This window comes from Chelon labrosus, assembly GCF_963514085.1.
Source record: "Chelon labrosus genome assembly, chromosome: 4".
Lineage (NCBI taxonomy): Eukaryota > Metazoa > Chordata > Actinopteri > Mugiliformes > Mugilidae > Chelon > Chelon labrosus.
The window spans coordinates 1,833,885-1,853,877 of NC_140340.1; the positions used below are offsets into that span (position 1 = coordinate 1,833,885).

At 44.9% G+C, this 19,993-nt stretch overlaps 1 protein-coding gene across 1 annotated transcript in view; it reads left to right on the forward strand.

Annotated features, from left to right (window-relative positions):
* Window positions 1-1,042: 1,042 nt before the first annotated feature.
* The window catches only part of smpd4 (sphingomyelin phosphodiesterase 4), a 21,694-nt gene continuing 2,743 nt past the window's right edge, over window positions 1,043-19,993 (forward strand). Inside the window, 16 exon segments of the mRNA XM_084542093.1 lie at window positions 1,043-1,312; window positions 1,681-1,770; window positions 2,304-2,390; window positions 4,663-4,799; window positions 4,898-4,973; window positions 5,995-6,103; window positions 6,448-6,500; window positions 6,593-6,744; window positions 6,829-6,961; window positions 8,356-8,427; window positions 13,108-13,245; window positions 15,298-15,452; window positions 15,623-15,713; window positions 15,801-16,062; window positions 17,315-17,520; window positions 19,803-19,990. Of these exon segments, the coding sequence (XP_084398219.1) occupies window positions 1,732-1,770; window positions 2,304-2,390; window positions 4,663-4,799; window positions 4,898-4,973; window positions 5,995-6,103; window positions 6,448-6,500; window positions 6,593-6,744; window positions 6,829-6,961; window positions 8,356-8,427; window positions 13,108-13,245; window positions 15,298-15,452; window positions 15,623-15,713; window positions 15,801-16,062; window positions 17,315-17,520; window positions 19,803-19,990 (1,898 nt within the window). The 5' untranslated portion in view covers window positions 1,043-1,312; window positions 1,681-1,731.

Below are 19,993 nucleotides of genomic sequence, written 5' to 3' on the forward strand. Positions count from 1 at the left end.
ATAAGAAGTGAGTTGAGATCTGAGTTGATATATGAGATATGAGATGAGAGATTAGATAATATGTGAGATGAGATGAGAGATGGGATGAGATATGACATGAGAAGTGAGTTGAGATATGAGATGAGTTATGAGATATGAGATAAGAGATTAGCTAATATGTGAGATAAGATTAGATGAGATGAGATGAGGCAAGAGACGAGATGTGATGAGAGAAGGGGTAACATATGACATGAGAAGTGAGCTGAGATTTTAATTTCAGATTTGAGAAGTGAGTTGAGATCTGAGTTGAGATATGAGATGAGAGATTAGATAATATGTGAGATGAGATGAGAGATGGGATGAGGTATGACGTGAGAAGTGAGCTGAGATATGAGATGAGTTATGAGATATGAGATGAGAGATTAGATAATATGTGAGATAAGATGAGATGAGATGAGGCAAGAGATGAGATGTGATGAGAGAAGGGGTAACATATGACATGAGAAGTGAGCTGATATTTGAATTTGAGATATGAGATATGAGATGAGACATGAGATGAGACAATAGATGAGAGATTAGATCATATGTGACATGAGATGAGATGAAGTATGAGATGAGAGATGAGAAATTAGATAAGTTATGAGAGATGGGATGAGATATTGCATGAGAAGTGAGTTGACATATGAGATATGAGATGAGAGATTAGCTAATATGTGAGATGAGATGAGATTAGATGAGATGAGGCAAGAGATGAGATGTGATGAGAGAAGGGGTAAGATATGACATGAGAAGTGAGCTGAGATTTTAATTTGAGATATGAGATATGAGATGAGACATGAGATGAGACAATAGATGAGAGATTAGATCATATGTGACATGAGATGAGATGAAGTATGAGATGAGAGATGAGCTATAAGACTGTGCTGACACAATGCTGACACAAAGGTAACTGGAACTGTTGGGTCTCTTGAAGATGTTTCACCACTCAATCCAGAGCTTCTATCTCATAAATGAGATGAGATTAGATTAGATGAAATCAAATATGAAATGTGTTGGAGGTTGAATTAATTTGCACGTTATTTTAAGATAAAATCGTCAACTTTAAGTATTTGTTACGCTTTGTGTTGGTTTTAAGGTGTAATTTACAGTGTATACTCACAGTGCCTCCAGGAGGGGGCAGTGTTTTACCGCCGACCAGCCGCTGTGAAACACCAACAAAGAAGAGGAGGCCGGCAGCCCGAGCACAGCGCTCTGAGCCGATTCTGAGGCTCACTGATGGAAACGCGGCTGATTTGAAAGAGGCTGTAAATCTGAAACTCCGTCGGGGGCACAGGTGAGGAAGTATTCATTAGAAAGCGTGGAGTTTATTTAATTTAGTAACGCGCGCTTTTGATAAACCACCACCTGTTCCTGTCAGTTTAAGCTAGCTAGCTAAGTTAGTCAGGGGTTAGCATGCTAGCTAGCCCGCGCATGCTAACTCCACGGCCCGTTGACTGACAGTGCTCGTGTTTTCCAGTCAGTGGGACTCATTGTGGCTGGATTAACCGCCCGCACAGATGTCACCGTGTCCCTACAGCCTCCCTCAGCTAGCAATAAGTTTGTTTTGTGGCGTTAATGCCGGGCTGTGCTAGGCTAACTGCTGCTAACTGCTGCTAGCTGGTGACACTGAAAAGTTTTGTGTGTGTGTTTTATCGCGTCCAGGCTGGAACCAAGAGGACTGAGGACAAGAAGGAGTAAACACACGGGTCCGGCATGGCTGCTCCGACCCTGCAGCAGCCCAGCTTCCTGCTGGTCAGTCTGGTTTATTAGTGTTTACATGTCTTAATATCTGTTATTTAAGAGCAATACTAACATGCATGATGTTCTTGAATGTCAATAACTTTATTTAGCCTAACTTTGGTTTGATATTCAGCAAACTGTAGCTTGTAGGTAACTTAAACTTGACTTTAAAGTAGAATTCTTGCACCATAGTTACTAGGTGGTAGTCTTTGTGAGTCCAACAGTTTCTGGAAAGACTCTGCTGGTTCTGGGTCTGAACTTGTGCAGCCTGCAGCCGAGCAGTTTCTGTTTCACGCGGTGACTCACGATGTGATAACGCTCTCCACCGTTCACCTGTAGAAACGTGTGATCAGCACCCAGACCAGGAAGTACAGCCGTCTTTGATAAGCCCTGACGCTGTAACGGCTAAATTTCCCTACGGGGGCATCAATAAAGTCTTATCTTACTACTGTAAACGCTCTTTTGAATGTAGCTCCATCATATCGTGTCTCTTTGCTCCGTGACTCGCGGTGTTTGTTCATTAACGTGGTTTCACGTCGTTCCAGGCCAACCTGAAAGCTGACTCCACCACCAAGCCTCTCCTCCAGCGCTGCCAGGACCTGGTGAAGATCATTGACGAGTACCCTGCAAAGGTACCGTTACTTTCCCTGACCCTTTTTATTAATGAACAACACAAATGGCTTCACATGCTGCGTGAGTGTAGTTTTCTCTGTCAGGTTAAATTACAGAGCAGGTGAGTGGCCGGCGTGTGGAGGGTCTGGTGGGACGCAAGCAAGCACAACGTTGTTTGGAACATGCAAAAATACTAGGGGTGCACGATAATTATCTGGAAATGATGACGTCATTCCGATAAGTCCGACATCATAACGAATGGCCCAGATAATATATAATATAGATTTTTGTCAGTACTGTGGTGTGAGTGGTTCTTTTAATCCATCGCTCCAACTCCCACATGAGACCTGAACGGCCTGAAGTGTATGCTGCGTTCAAGTGGCATCGGTATAATCGGAAAAAACAACATTCTGGCTGAAAAAAATCATTAAAATACTCCATCAGTCATGTCAGAAAACAACTTGTCAACCCGGTCATTATTTTGGTAGAAGCTGCCGTTAGCCAGGATGTTACACATAAACCACAGAAACATAAAAGGTCGGAAAAACCATAAACTTATAAACATAGACGCCTCATTGAGCAGGTTGGCCCGTTGTTGAGATACGTCAACGTCGCCGCCATATTGGAGGAGGCAGCTCTGAGAACTTTATTAAGCGTCTTCTACAAAGTACTATAAGCATTTATACATTAACGTATATATTCAGGAAACCAATTGGAACCAAAAACAACGCCTGTAACATTAACTACTCAGAATGTTACAGATGTTGCTTTTGGATCCTATCGATTCCTTGGATATATACGTTAATGTGTAGATGCTTATAGTACTCTGTAGAAGACGCTTAATAAAGTTCATTCCATTAACTCATATTGGTTCGCAGGACAGATCCAATATGGCGGCGATGTTGATGTACGGTCCAGCGCTCAATGAGGCGTCTGTGTGTCTATGTCTGTGGGGAAAACGACTCTCAAACCGGGAACAGGGAACTTCCGTCACCACTTGAATGCAGCACAACGTGCATACCAGGGCTGCCACGATTAGTTGACCATTAAAATCGCCGACAACTAATTTAGTAGTCGATGCGTCGTTTTTTTTTTAAATCTCTTTTTTCTCTCAAAACTCTTCCGCTACATAGCGGCCGGCTCTACTTTCTGGCTAACTGGCTAGTTAGCGGCTAATATTAGCCAAACAGAGAGCTAAGTTACTACTTACTCATATAGCTGTGAACGTTAAAGGTTTAATGAACTATCATCTTAATTGTCTTTATTTCTAGTCAGCATATACCTTAAACACTTCAAGCTGAAAACTGATGGTTATATAAGATCAGCTTCATGCTGGTGCGATTAGCTGTATGATTTACATTCAATTTACGTTTGATCCGATTAGTCGACTAATCGAAAAAATAATCGGTGATTAATCGACTATCCAAATAATCGTTTGTGGCAGCCCTCGTGCATACGTTTGTAAACAAACAACATGGCGGCGGCGGTGGTGGTGTGGGCCTTTTTCAAAGTTTCCGAGGATGACTTTTCTCTGACTGTTTGTAATAAATGTTTAAAGAAAGAGCCACGAGGTGGAAAAATCAGTGCCAGCTTTAATACCTCGAACATGAAAAGTTATCTGAAACATTGTACCCATTGGTGAGGCTTTAAAAAAAAAATCTTCAGGCATGTTATCGGTATCGGTTTCTTAAAAAAGTTATCGTGCATCCCTAAAAAATATTTCCGACATAGTGTGGTAAACACTGCGCTGTTTATCTCTGCCTCGTTTTAATATGTTGTAAAATCTCTGTATAAAGTTGTATTCGCTGACGGATCACTTTGTTTAACCACAAGTTAGTGTCACAGCCTGAACTCCCACAGGGTCAATGGTCAGGTTGGCGTTCACAAAATATGGTAGTGATTCACTGCTTTACAACAACTAAGGTATTTACTTCTCCTCATTGTGACGGAGGCAACATGTTGTGTTAAAAAGGTGGATTTCCTCAGTCACATTGATCTTTATATGATGTTTTAGTAGAGATTAGTCGACATATGCTGGAGATCCAGATCACGACAGGATCTCCAACTCTGAGAGCAGCATCAGTATTTAAAAAGAGAAGAGCTGGACAAAGCAAAGGCACATGAAAGATGAGAAACTAGAGGGAAAAGATGGAGGAGACGCTACAAACCTGAAATCTCACCTCATGAATCAGAATCCATTGAGAATAATCAGCAGCGATTAACCCGCCCTGTTTAAAAAGAGTGTTGCTGCTTCCTGGTTGTAGCGTCTCTATCTGTTGTGTTTCCGTTCAGGAGCTGCATCTGATTTTCCCGTGGCTGGTGGAGAGCGTCTTCGGCAGTCTGGACGGCGTCATCGCCGGCTGGAACCTGAGGCTCCTTCATTCGCGGAGCAATGAGTACAACATCGTCCTGGAGTTTCTGAACCCCAGGTAGGACCACGGTGTTCCTCCTGTTGAAACTACAACCGTCATGTATGGTGTTTGTAATCACTCCGATCAAATTGTGTCTCATCTGTTTCTCTTTTCAGCGGCCCGATGATGAAGCTTGTGTATAAACTTCAAGCAGAGGAATACAAATATGAAATACCCGTCAATTATCTCCCGGTAGGAACATTTGTCTCGTCATCTCTTCCTGGAATTAGTAGTTTCTTCTACAGTTTATCATCTAGTGACTGATTCATCCTGTATGTGGACGGCTAAATGTTTTCTAATCAGTTTATTTTAGGGCTGTAATGACTCGTCTGTGTCACTTTTAATGTCGGCTACATAGATGCTTAGGTTAGGGTTCCCGGTTTTAACCCAGGGGGCCCGGGTTCGTTGTCGTGTCCTCTTCAGTTGTTTTTGAGAAAAGAGCTCTACAGAGACACCAGAGCAGATGCTAAAGGCGGCGCTAATGCCAAAGCTAACGGTCACCCCAATATCTATGCTAAAGGAGGCGCTAATGCCAAAGCTAATGATGACTCCAATATCGATGCTAAAGGCGACGCTAGTGCCAAAGCTAACGGTCACCCCAATATCGATGCTAAAGGCGGCGCTGATGCCAAAGCTAACGGTCATCCCAACATCGACGCTAAAGGCGGCGCTGATGCCAAAGCTAATGGTCATCCCAATATCGATGCTAAAGGCGGCGCTAATGCCAAAGCTAAAGGTCACCCCAACATTGCTGCTAAAGGCGGCGCTAATGCCAAAGATAATTGTCACCCCAATATTGACGCTAAAGGCGTGCGCTAATGCTAAAGCTAATGACCCCAATATCGACGCTAAAGGCGGCGCTAATGCCAAAGCTAATGGTCACCCCAATATCGACGCTAAAGGCGGCGCTAATGCCAAAGCTAATGGTCACCCCAATATCGATGCTAAAGGCGGCGCTAATGCCAAAGCTAATGGTCACCCCAATATCGATGCTAAAGGCGGCGCTAATGCCAAAGCTAATGGTCACCCCAATATCGACGCTAAAGGCGGCGCTGATGCCAGAGCTAATGCATGTTTTCGAGAAAAGAACTCAACGGAGAGTCCCGAGCAAATGCTAATGGTGATGCTAATGGCTAGCATGCTGCTACACGATGAAACGTCCCTGTGTTTCATGGTTGGAGGCTGCAGTCCTCATCCTCTGCTCCTCTTTCAGGGTCCTGTGAAGGCCTGCATCCAGGAAGGAGTCCTCCCAGACTGTCCTCTGTTCCACAACAAGCTCCAGTTCCCTCTGTCTGGTCACCTGGCTATGAACATCGCTCTCAGTATCCTTCACGATGTAAACACTGATCTGGATGTAGTTACCTTGTTAAACAACATCCCACGGTTCTCAGATGACGTCTATGACTGCTGTTGCTCTTCAGTCCATCACTATATTAAGCCCCGCCCCCAAAAGATCTGATTGGCCTGTGTAGTCGCCAAAGTAGGTCTGGATTCAAAACTAGTAAGAAAAAAGTGTAAACGAGAACATCTAACATGTCTCTAAATTAATCAGAGCATCTCTGAGGAGTCTGTGAGGATCTTAAGACACGTCACACTACAAGATAATCTACAGATGTGATTGGTGCACAGGTGTCGTTGGATTTGTTTTTCCTTAATGTTCCTGTAGATCCGTTTGAATACTTCATGTTCAATTTTGCCTTCTGTCTCATCACGACAAAGGTGAGTTTGAGAAGTAAAAACTTCTATATGATAAGACTTTGTTGTTCTGCTCTAGTCCGTCCCGAGCTACGTCCTAATCGTTCTTGTTTCAGACCTACCCTCAGGGCCAACATGGCGGCTCCACAGACAGTGCCTACTTTGTGCTGGTGGACACCTACATGAAGTACTTCCTCCCCACTGAAGGAAGCGTGCCTCCTTCTCCTTTCTCCGACTCCAGAGGCTCGGTCACGGCCCCGTCGCCGAGGTGAAGCTTCCATAGAGGCGTCATTAGTTTAGTGTTTAATTCATTTCTAAGCTTCAGCTGATCTCCTGCCTTTAAATCCAACAGGTCTTCCAGCGTTTCGTTCGCCGGCTACGGCGTCCACGGCCCCAGTTTGTTGAAACATCACATCTTCCATCAGCCGTCGGTGAACGCGGACCCCGCGGCTCAGGAAATCTGGAGGTCGGAAACTCTCCTACAGGTAAAACACAGAGCGAACCGAGTCCTCCACCCAGTCTGAGGCACCTCCACCGTTACTCTTCTATCCATCACTACGTTAAGCTCCGCCCATGCACAGGATCTGATTGGTCTGGTAGATCTTTGCTGCTCAGTTTAAGTTTTAGTCATTACGGTCACTCCAACTATTTAGTCTCATATAACTCTCTGGAAGAATGCAAACAAGAATATTTCCCTGTAAGATTAGCATGTTAGCATGTTAGCATTCAGAGTTTAGTGTTTAGCTTTAGGCTTAATCTTAGAGCTGAAGTTGTCAAACTCAAACATAATTGTGTAGTCATAATTAGCCCTTTCTTGGCTTTTTGATTGGTCGACTAAACCACCAACCAAGAGGCTATCCAGGGCTGGGTTTACAAAAATGTCCTTCGTCTTTCCTCGTCTTCCTTGTCTTCAGAATCAGAATCAGAATACTTTATTGATCCTTCAAGAAAATAGTTTAAATCCTTCAAGGAAATTGTCTTCTCCTAGAGTTGGTCTCCTGTAGCTCCCTAAGGTCTTACCTTGTCTTCCTTGTCTTCTCCTACAGTTGGTCTCCTGTAACTCCCTAAAGTCTGTCCTTGTCTTCCTTGTCTTCTAGAGTTGGTCTCCTGTAGCTCCCTAAGGTCTTACCTTGTCTTCCTTGTCTTCTCCTACAGTTGGTCTCCTGTAACTCCCTAAAGTCTGTCCTTGTCTTCCTTGTCTTCTTCTAGAGCTGGTCTCCTGTAGCTTCCTAAAGTCTTACCTTGTCTTCCTTGTCTTCTCCTAGAGTTGGTCTCCTGTAGCTTCCTAAAGTCTGTCCTTGTCTTCCTTGTCTTCTCCTAGAGTTGGTCTCCTGTGTCTTCCTAAAGTCTGTCCTCGTCTTCCTTGTCTTCTCCTGGAGTTGGTCTCCTGTGTCTTCCTAAAGTCTGTCCTTGTCTTCTCCTAGAGTTGGTCTCCTGTGTCTTCCTAAAGTCAGTCCTTGTCTTCCTTGTCTTCTCCTAGAGTTGGTCTCCTGTAGCTTCCTAAAGTCTGTCCTTGTCTTCCTTGTCTTCTCCTAGAGTGGACTGGATTCAGTCCAATAAATCTTTCTGTCAAAGTTAACGTAGTGTGGAGAGGGTAGCTGGTACCTCCTCTTTCTCAACTTCCCCCGACTCCGGCTTCCACGTCCATCTCCCAGACTTTGACGATGTAGATTTTACGCCACTATTCTAGTTGAGCGACAACTTTACTGATGGACCCTAATAGCGTTCAGTGTTTGTTGTTGTTGTTTGGGTGCAGCCTTTGACTGAGTGGACTCCATGGATTCTGTTTAGATGATCAACTACTACCACCTCATATCCCCAAAGTCCGTAAATGGGATTAGAAATGAAACCATTTGTAGTAAATCTGTTCTTCTTTTAGATGTTTGTGGAGATCTGGCTCCATCACTACTCACTGGACATGTACCAGAAGCTGCAGTCTCCTCAGGTAAAGGTAAGACAGATATACCCTCCCCCCAGCACACACCTCCTACCTCCCTCCACTCTCCCTCCCCCTGCACACAGCTGGCTGTTGACAGGCTGACCACGACCCCCTCCCTCCTTCCCTCTCTCCCCCACACCTCCCTCGACTTGACGAAAGGCCAGGGAGGGGAAACTGTTATGTCTTGTGTTATAAAAGATTTGTTTTAAGATACTAAAAGGGGCGAAGCTGTCCGTTAACGTTCCATGAATCTCGTTTTTTACATCTGAAGGACAACTTCAACCTCTTTTCTGCTCTTTCACACTGCAAGCAGTTGTGTTAGCAGATAAGTAGCATACTGTACGGTAGCATGTGATTTTGCTGTTAAAGGTTAAACATGTTTCTGTGTTGCTTGCAGTGTGAATGTACGGCAGGAGCCCCCCCCTCCCTCCCTTCTTCCCTCCGTTCCAAACCTTGAAACTCTGGTTTATGTTTGAAATATTTTTATTTTAGGATAGCTGCAGAGTAGAGCTTACTGCATTAAAGGATGTGGCATGTTCCTGGTAGTAGTGCTTTTGCTTTTTTTCTTCACGTCCTTCTTGCATGCTGCATGTCCACGTCACACCGAGCGTTTGTGTCGCTGGGATGTTTTTAAAGCATCGGGTCGAACGCCAACATAAAGTCAGAAAATGAACTGTCCTCACAGACGTTAAATAGTTTAGAACAGAAATTAACATCTTTAGAGCAAATTTATCCAGTCATGATGAACTTTTATAAAACTCATCTGTTTAAATTATATCAAGATTAAGAATTAAAGTTTAAATTAGCTCACAGTCAGGTGGGTAACATACACATGATGATGATACACCGATCAGGCATAACATTATGACCACCTTCCTAATATTGTGTAGGTCTACCTTGTGGTGACTCATCGGAGAATGGACATGGGCCTTCTGAGGGTGTCCTGTTGTTAGTGAGGGGAGGGGCCTCTGTGGATCATCCCACAGATACTTGATCAGTTTGGGATCAAGTGAATTTGGAGGCCAGGTCAACACCTTTTTTCTTTCAGGGCATTTTCGGCCGAAAATTGCTGCGGTTGTTGTGTGCACGTGTTGTTTCGGTGATAAAAGTCCAAAATTTTTCGGCCGAAAATGGTCCGAAATTGCATTTTCGGACTTTTAACAACACAGCCCAAACAGGGTGTTGAGATGATGTGATCTGATAAAAGTCCAAAAATAAAAGTCCGGAAATTTTCGGACTTTTATCAGACTTTTATTTAACCTTCCTGCTGTCCTCTCAGACATTGTCACACATTTGATATAAATGTGGTCTACTGATTAGGGATGCACCCAAATTTTTCGGCCGCAGTTGTTGCGTGCACGTGTTGTTTCGGCGATAAAAGTCCGAAAATTTTCAGTCGAAAAACCGAAAACACACTTTCAGACCATTTTCGGTTGAAAATATTATCGCCAAAACAGGATGTTATGATGATGCAAGCAACAAGCGCAGCAATTTTTTCGTCCGAAAATGGTCCGAAAGTGCATTTTCGGTTTTTCGGCCAAAAAATTTCGGTGCATCCCTACTGGGGATGGCTGCTGCCATGAAGGAGTGTCATTGCTATGGGGTGGGGGTGCCTGGTCTGGTCTAGGTGGGTGCTGCATGTCTAAGTAACAAGATGGTTTCAATGTTATTCACTTCTCCTGTCAGTGGTCATAATGTTATGGCTTATCGGTATATTTGAACATGCTATCTACGAATAAATCACATTTATGAGTCGATGCAGCCTTATTTTAGTTAATTCTAAATTAGTTTTCCAATCTATCACAATAAGACTTTATGCTGGTGTTCCTGCTCCACACAGAATGTTTAACAAGACTCTTTAGTTATTATACAGCATGTCATGACCCTCAGGTTCTGTCGGCTGCATGTGAGGCCAAGATGTACAGTGTTTCCTCAGTAGTTATGGAGCAATGCTGTTACTTTACACTAGAAGTCATTCTGTACTATGTTTAGTGTCGATCGATCATCAGACCTTTCAGCAGCAAACATCTGAGAAGTTTAATTAGTCAAATGTTTGACACTTTACCTAAAAAAGAAAAATAGTTGCTTATTCGTCTGTGCATTTATTGGTATTTCAAGATTGTTTTAGACTAAAATTAGACAACAATGAAGAAGAAGATGATGGAAGGAGAAGAAGAAGGAGAAGAAGAAGTTTCTATCAGTGATTTCAAATCTTTTCGGTTGGTCTAAACGGAGCATGGACATGACTCTGGAACAATATTCAGATGTAAGTTTAGACTTTCTGACTCAAGGTATCTGGTCATCTGGATTTATCTCTGAATCTGGAGAAGAACCAGGTTTATTTAGATCTGAACACAATGATCCATGGACCAGAGAGACCTGGACCAGAGAGACCTGGACCAGTGGTCACAATGGAGACCTAGACCAGTGGTCACCATGGAGACTACTTCCTGGACCAGAGACCTGGACCAGTGGTCACCAAGGAGACTACTTCCTGCTTCAGTCAAGGATGAGAAACAACATAAAGACTGAGAGAGCAAACTTGAAATACCAAAAAGTGCACAGACTCTTTTATTTATTTATCCAGACTAATGAGGGGTTGTGGTGTAATATTTAAATGTTTTAAAGAAAATAATTTAAATGATTTCAACCTATGATCTTTGGCCCTGCTTCATAACGCTGTATGAGAAACACTCTTAGCTCCTTGTGTAACATGCTCACTGATGATGAGCACCATAGAAAATACTGCTGCACACAGTACCACACTTTAGAGCACTGTGTCGGGTTATTGTGTTGTGTTCTGTGTACATCCTGGTAAAGAGTGGACTGGAGCTGCAAGATTTTAGACGTGAAATCAAATATTAAATCAATGTAGAATATAATTATTTTCATGTGGATTAGATCGCCAGAAAAATTAGACTATAAAACATAATATTGTGTACTCTGTCCCACCATTAACACTGATAACGGTTATTTAGATTTAGAGCAAAATAAAATCTTAAAGTCTTGAGTTCACTCTGTTCATTCAGTTAAACGACAGGGATGGGAATCATTACAGTGACTGTACAAAACACATTTAATGTTAATATCTCCTTCTGTTGAGAAAGAGTTTCTACATTTCTTCATTAAAATTATTCAAAACATCAACAGATTTTCACTCAAGTCCTGAAAGTAGACGAAGAGAACCCAATCAAACACATGAAACAGGAATATTAGACTGGTCTTTTCGTTTATTAAGGAAAATGATTGGTTCAGTTCCTGGTTTAGTTTCAATCAATCAGGGATTTGTCTCAGTCTGATCTTCACAACACGTTTGTGGACAAAGGAGCTTTCTGAGGAGCTCAGAGAAAGAGTTGTTGTTGCTCATCAGGCTGGAAAAGGTTCCAGAACCATCTCTAAAGAGTTTGGAACCCACAAATAATCCACAGTCAGACAGATTGAAGACGACTGTTCCCCTCCACAGGAGTGGTCCACCAACAAAGATCACTCCATAATAGTCTGAGAGGTCCCAAAGGAACCCAGGGGAACTTCTAAGCAGCTAAAGGCCTCTCTCTCATTGGCTGATGTTAATGTTGATTAATCCACTGAACAACCATGGTGTGATGGACAAAGACACTGCTCTCCAAGAAGAACATTTCTAAACATCATGTGGACAAGACAGAAGACTATTGGGACAATGTTTAGTGGACAGATGAGACCAAAGTAGAATAGTTTGGTTTAAATGAGATGAAACAACACTGCATCATTCCAGCATCAGGACCTCATCCCTCCATCAAACATGGGGGTGCTAATGTCCTGGTTTGGGCCTGTTCTGCTGCATCTGGACCAGGACGGCTTGTCCTCATTGATGGACCAATGAATTCTGAATTCTACCAGTGAACTCTAAAAGAAAATGTCAGGACATCTGTCCATGAGCTGAATGTGAAGAGAAACTGGGTCATGCAGCAAGACAACGAGAACCAAGAACACAAGTGGTTCTACAAAAGAACGGTTAAAGAAGAACCAGATGAATGTTTAGGAACGGCCAAGTCAAAGTCCTGACCTTAATCCAATAGAAATGTTGTGGAAGGACCTGAAGCAAGCAGTTGATGTGAGGAAACCCACCAACATCTCAGAACTGAAGTGGTTCTGTTCTGAGGAATGGGCTAAAATTCCTCCAAGCTGCTGTAGACCACTGATCAGCAGTTACCAGAAACATTTAGTGACAAGGAGGTCACAGCAGATACTGGACACAAGGAGGACATGACTTCTCTTTGTCTACTTTCAGGACTTCAACTTTAAAGAGAGATCATAGTTGGTCTGAGGCTCTAACTGTTGACTCCTTTAATGATTCCCGTCCCTTCGACCATGTGACCTGTTTGCCTGCCGTGTAGGAAACGTCTTCATCACCAACTAAAACCATTGTTCGCTCCACGGTCGATGTTTGTCTCCTCTTTACCTCCTGGATGTTTTTGGTTAATTGTTTGTGTCTGGTTGCACTCTCTCCTTTTTGCTGCCTCCTTTTCTTTCTGCTGTTCTCACCTTCCTCCTTTATTCCTCCCTTACTCCTGTCTCTCCACTGTTCTTCCTCCTCCTCCTCCTCTTCCACCTTTTGTCATTGTCTTTCCCCTTCCTCATCTTCCTCGTCTTCCTCGTCTTCCTCTCTCTCACCACCCTCCCCTCCCATCCCCCTGGTGGTTTACGGGTGAACAGCTGGCCCTGCTGCAGTACCGCCTCAGTATGTCCAGCATGCCGTGCCAACCCCACGCCCCACCAGGCTCTGGGACCCTCCACACCTACCAAGTACTTTTACCTTTTCATTCACCCCCGGCCCTCTGGGGCCTCCTGGAGGTAAACCTCAGTCCGTTCAGGTTCCAGTCAAGGGTACTTCTCTCTGTTGGCGGCCGTGGTGACCAGCTGGATGACGCTGAGCAGCTCGTAGAAACTTAAATAATAAATTCTGAATGGATGGCTGTAGTTCCCTGTTCTTTTAGTCAGCTTGTTCATCTTTAATGACTTTAATATCTGGATTAATTACGGCTGGGTGTCGCCACTGATCTCCTAAAACGATTCGATATCGATTCAGAATGTCCTCGGTTTGATTCAGTATGATTTAGAGATATTTAACCTTCCTGTTGTCTTCCGGCTCAGACATTCTCACACATTTGATCTAAATGTGGTCTTCTGACTAGGGATGCACAGAAAAATTTCGGCCGAAAACCGAAAATGTACTTTTGGCCCATTTTCGGCCGAAAATTGCTGCGGTTGTTGCTTGCACGTGTTGTTTCGGCAATAAAAGTCAGAAATTTTTTGGCAGAAAAAACGTAAATGCACTTTCGGGGCATTTTCGGCCGAAAATTTATTGCTGGCATCACCACAACATCCTGTTTCAGCTGTGTTGTTTTGGCAATAAAAGTCCGGACTTTTAAATATTATGGCCAAAACAACACGGCTGAAACAGGATGTTGTGGTGATGCCAGCAACAACCGCAGCAATTTTCGAAAAACCGAAAATGCTTTTCGACCAAAAATTTTCGTTGCATCCCTACTACTGACCTTTAATTCTGCAAAGACGTGTCAGATATATAATAATTAGTCCAGAAGAAGTTGGCCACAGGTAAGTAGGTGATAATTCTTAGAGTCGCAAAGTCCTGGATTCTTATAATAATGTTCTTGCAAAATTAAAGCTATATCCTCTTACAGTAGTTAGGGCTGAGTGTCGCTACAGACTTCCTAAATAGATTCAGTTCATTTTCAATAGTTTCCAGACTATTTTACTTCCAACTAAAACTAATGTGTGAAGCACAGAGGACATTTGTAAAGATCATGTTTATAGAGGAAGAGCCTCATAAGAAGAGCAGGGCTCACTGGTTGGTATATGTTCCACAAATTCACTAAAATACAAGGAAGAACTTGTTATATTCTGTTTAGGATTTCCTGAATGGATTCGATTCCCTTTAGGAGATATTTCAGTTTCAAACCAACTTTGGTTCCAGAGATTTGTGGCATCTCCACCATCTTCTCTGCGTCGTCTTTACTTTTTAAATCCAAGCAGTGATCATCTTCTGTCCTGGGTGTTACACGTCTGCTAATCACATCATCTGGCGATATTTCTAACGAGACCAAGCAGGAAATGGCGAATATTTAAAAAAAAAAATAATAATAATCAGTCCGAGGATTTTATGAATCGATATCTTTCAAATCGAGATCAGTTTTCTAAACCCAGCCTGAGGTTTAAAGGTTCAGATCTACAGAGAGTAATGAGTCCAGCCTGATCTCTACAACAAACCTAGAAATATGTTTTGGTGTCGAGTAAACGGAGAAGTATCCTTGTCAGGGAAACTAATCAGGAATGAAGCTTTGGAAATTTAATTTTTGTGCTTTTTTTTTTTTAACGGTTTGGTTGTGGTTCTCTATTTAATGGCATGCTGTTTATTTCTACTGTGTGAGAGACTACTAACAGCAATGTTGCCTAAATGCCAATCTAAGTCACACAGGAAGTGTTTGTTTGTTTGTTTGTTTGCTGGTGTTACGTCATGAAACAATGAAACCTCGCATCACCTTGACAAAGCTTAGCAGGTACCGGAGCTCAGAGGTCCCACGGGATACGTTATTAAATTCTAAATAAGTCATTTTATCAGCTTTACAACGTCGGAGTGATCAGAGAGAATCATTTAGTGTTTTAGTCAAGAGAAAATATGTTTTTAATTCGACCAGACCTGAATGATTTGGTCGGCTGTGGGACCTCTGGACTCCGAGCTCTTTGTGAATAGTTTGGCTGCTTTGGACCGGGACGCAACGTCGTGATTGGCTGCTTCCTTTTTTTGTTAATAAGAAGGGGTGGGAGCTGATTGCGGGGCCTTTTGCGTTGGGAGCGCCGTCGCTGATCGGTTTTCCTTTTCAGGAGCCCTTCAGTCCGTCGGAGGAGCACGTGCTGGTGGTCCGACTCCTGGTCAAACATCTTCACGCCTTCTCCAACAGCCTGAAGCCGGAGCAGCTGACGTCCTCGCCCTCGGCCCACTCCCACACCCACACCAGCCCACTGGAGGAGTTCAAGAGGTCGGTCGGCTCGGCGCGAGGCTCCGTTTAACGCTTCTTTACGTCTTTGTTTAGACGTCTGCTGAGGCTTTTTAGTGGAACTTGTTTGATTTTGATCAGAGCTGGAGTTGTGTTGCGTTCACTGGACACTGGGAATTACCAGTTCATGAAGTTACCTGATGTTTCTACAGAGTGGTGGTGCAGCGGTTCGTGCAGCAGAAGCTTTACCTGTTCCTCCAGCACTGCTTCGGTCACTGGCCTCTAGACGCCTCATTCAGAGCGGTAGGTGTTAAACCCAAGCATGACTACAGAATCTAAAAACCAGAGGCTCCTTCAGCTCTGACACTCTATAACGTCTCCACCGTTCAGGTGTTGGAGACGTGGCTCAGCTACATCCAGCCGTGGAGATACACCGAAGAGAAGGCCAACCCTCCGCCGGAACCCAACAGAACCGTACCCGACAAATGGGAGTCGTTTGTGCAGGAGAACCTGCTCATGTACACCAAGCTGTTCCAGGTGTTTCTGAACAGAGCGGTGAGGACGGACCTGGTCAACGCCAAGAACGCCCTGATGGTCTTCAGGGTGGCCAAAGTGTTCGCCCAGCCCAACCTGGCAGAGATGATCCAGAAAGGTACGGACAGGTGGTGGTAACCATGGTAACCTTTACTAATCAACATCAGGTGAGGGACAGAAACAAGATGAACCAAGATGGAATCAATGTGGACAGAGACGATGGAGACATGGAGACATGGAGACATCTTGGTCGTCTTCTAAGACTCTAGACATTCAGGACATGGAGGAGGACATGGAGGAGGACATACTACTACTCCTCCTCTTGTCCTTCTTGTTCTCGGCCACCTCCTTCTTCTTACTCTTCCTCCTTATTCTCTTACAACTCCTTCAATTCTCCATTCTTTATTTTTTCTTGCTTATCCTTCTCCTGCTGCTCCTCCTTCTCCTGCTCCTCCTCCTTCTTCTTCTTGACTTGCTCCTCCTGCTTTTACTCTTCCTTCCTCTCCTCTTCATCCTTCTCCTCATCCTCCTTCTTCTCCAACTTCTTCTTATCCTCCTCTTCCTCTCCTCTTCATCCTTCCCCTCCTCCTTCTCCAACTTCTTCTTCTCATCCTTCTCCTGCTGCTCCTCCTCCTCCTTTTCCATTTCTTCCTCTTCTTTCTTCTCTTCCTCCCCCTCCTCCTTCTCTTTCTTCTCTTCTCCTCTTCTTCCTTCCTCTTATCTTCCTCCTGTTGCTCCTCCTCCTCTTCTTTCTCTTCCTCCTTCCTCTCCTCTCCCCCCTCCTTCTTCTCCTCCTCCTTCTTGTCCTTCTTCTCCTTCTCCTGCTGCTGCTGTTCCTCTTCCTCCTTCCTCCCCTCTTCCTCCTCATTCTCCTCCTCTCATCCTTCTACTGATCCTCCTTCTTCTCATCCTTCTCCTGCTGCTCCTCCTTCTTTTCCTCCTCCTTCTTCTTCTTCTCGACTTGCTCCTCCTCTTCTCATCCTTCTCCTGCTACTCCTCCTCCTCCTTTTCCACTTCTTCCTCTTCTTTCTTCTCTTCTTCCTTCCTCATATCTTCCTCCTCTTTCTTATCCTCCTTCTTCTTATCCTTCTTATCCTCCTCCTGCTGCTGCTCCTTTTTCTGTTCTTCCTCCTCTTCTTTCTTCTCTTCCTTCCTTCCTCTCCTCTTCTTACACTCCCCCTTCTTCTTCTTCCCCCTTTTCTCCTTCTTCATTTTCTCCACCGTCTTCTCCTCCTCTTCATGTTCTTGTTCTACGTCCTCCTCCTCCTCCTCCAGTAGATGTTCTCCTCCTCCTCTACAGTGACTGATGCTCTGATAACCTGTACCTGACCGTCTCCATGGTAACGCTGACTGTTTACGTCCTCCTCCAGGGGAGCAGCTGTTCCTGGAGCCCGAGCACGTCCTCCATCACCGGCAGCCCCGAGGCTACCTGACCCCGGGCCAAGGAGGCAGCTACCTGTCGTCACGGCAACGGGTGGTGACGGACACGGTGTTCAGGGTGAAGAGCCACGTCTACGCTCTGGAAGGACAGGACTGTCAGTACAAGCAGATGTTTGGTCCTGAGCTCAGAGGAGCGGTGAGTCGAGTCTAACGATGGTTAGTCCTGAGCTCAGAGGAGTCTAGTCTAACGATGGTTAGTCCTGAGCTCAGAGGAGTCTAGTCTAACGATGGTTAGTCCTGAGCTCAGAGGAGTCTAGTCTAACGATGGTTAGTCCTGAGCTCAGAGGAGTCTAGTTTAACGATGGTTAGTCCTGAGCTCAGAGGAGTCTAGTCTAACGATGGTTAGTCCTGAGCTCAGAGGAGTCTAGTCTAACGATGGTTAGTCCTGAGCTCAGAGGAGCGGTGAGTCTAGTCTAACGATGGTTAGTCCTGAGCTCAGAGGAGCGGTGAGTCTAGTCTAACGATGGTTAGTCCTGAGCTCAGAGGAGTCTAGTCTAACGATGGTTAGTCCTGAGCTCAGAGGAGCGGTGAGTCGAGTCTAACGATGGTTAGTCCTGAGCTCAGAGGAGTCTAGTCTAACGATGGTCAGTCCTGAGCTCAGAGGAGTCTAGTTTAACGATGGTTAGTCCTGAGCTCAGAGGAGTCTAGTCTAACGATGGTCAGTCCTGAGCTCAGAGGAGTCTAGTCTAACGATGGTTAGTCCTGAGCTCAGAGGAGTCTAGTCTAACGATGGTCAGTCCTGAGCTCAGAGGAGTCTAGTCTAACGATGGTTAGTCCTGAGCTCAGAGGAGCGGTGAGTCGAGTCTAACGATGGTTAGTCCTGAGCTCAGAGGAGTCTAGTCTAACGATGGTTAGTCCTGAGCTCAGAGGAGTCTAGTCTAACGATGGTCAGTCCTGAGCTCAGAGGAGTCTAGTCTAACGATGGTCAGTCCTGAGCTCAGAGGAGCGGTGAGTCGAGTCTAACGATGGTTAGTCCTGAGCTCAGAGGAGTCTAGTTTAACGATGGTTAGTCCTGAGCTCAGAGGAGTCTAGTCTAACGATGGTCAGTCCTGAGCTCAGAGGAGCGGTGAGTCGAGTCTAACGATGGTTAGTCCTGAGCTCAGAGGAGTCTAGTCTAACGATGGTCAGTCCTGAGCTCAGAGGAGTCTAGTTTAACGATGGTTAGTCCTGAGCTCAGAGGAGTCTAGTCTAACGATGGTTAGTCCTGAGCTCAGAGGAGTCAAGTCTAACGATGGTTAGTCCTGAGCTCAGAGGAGTCTAGTCTAACGATGGTCAGTCCTGAGCTCAGAGGAGTCTAGTTTAACGATGGTCAGTCCTGAGCTCAGAGGAGTCTAGTCTAACGATGGTTAGTCCTGAGCTCAGAGGAGTCTAGTCTAACGATGGTTAGTCCTGAGCTCAGAGGAGTCTAGTTTAACGATGGTTAGTCCTGAGCTCAGAGGAGTCTAGTCTAACGATGGTTAGTCCTGAGCTCAGAGGAGCGGTGAGTCAAGTCTAACGATGGTCAGTCCTGAGCTCAGAGGAGTCTAGTCTAACGATGGTCAGTCCTGAGCTCAGAGGAGTCTAGTCTAACGATGGTCAGTCCTGAGCTCAGAGGAGTCTAGTCTAACGATGGTCAGTCCTGAGCTCAGAGGAGTCTAGTCTAACGATGGTTAGTCCTGAGCTCAGAGGAGTCGAGTTTAACGATGGTTAGTCCTGAGCTTAGAGGAGTCGAGTTTAACGATGGTTAGTCCTGAGCTCAGAGGAGTCTAGTCTAACGATGGTTAGTCCTGAGCTCAGAGGAGTCTAGTCTAACGATGGTTAGTCCTGAGGTCAGAGGAGTCTAGTCTAACGATGGTTAGTCCTGAGCTCAGAGGAGTTTAGTCTAACGATGGTTAGTCCTGAGCTCGGAGGAGTCTAGTCTAACGATGGTTAGTCCTGAGCTCAGAGGAGTCTAGTCTAACGATGGTTAGTCCTGAGCTCAGAGGAGTCTAGTTTAACGATGGTTAGTCCTGAGCTCAGAGGAGTCTAGTCTAACGATGGTTAGTCCTGAGCTCAGAGGAGTCTAGTTTAACGATGGTTAGTCCTGAGCTCAGAGGAGTCTAGTCTAACGATGGTTAGTCCTGAGCTCAGAGGAGTCTAGTCTAACGATGGTTAGTCCTGAGCTCAGAGGAGTCTAGTCTAACGATGGTTAGTCCTGAGCTCGGAGGAGTTTAGTCTAACGATGGTTAGTCCTGAGCTCGGAGGAGTCTAGTCTAACGATGGTTAGTCCTGAGCTCGGAGGAGTCTAGTCTAACGATGGTTAGTCCTGAGCTCAGAGGAGTCTAGTCTAACGATGGTTAGTCCTGAGCTCATACTAGCAGAGAGTCGAGTTTAACCTCTTAACATCTGCAGCAGATGTTCAGACTCAGACTCTAGAACCGTTCTACGTTCCTCCTCCAGGTCATGAAGCTGATCCAGATCATCGCACAAGCCCGACAGACGGCCAAGAGGATATCGGATCATTCCAGCGAGGTGGCGGCCAACAACTCCTTCCTGTCCTGGTTCGGCCTCGGCTCCTCCGACTTCAGCAACACCTTCGCGGGGGCGGAGCCAGAGGAGAGCGGGGAGTGTCTGAAGAAGACCCACGAGTT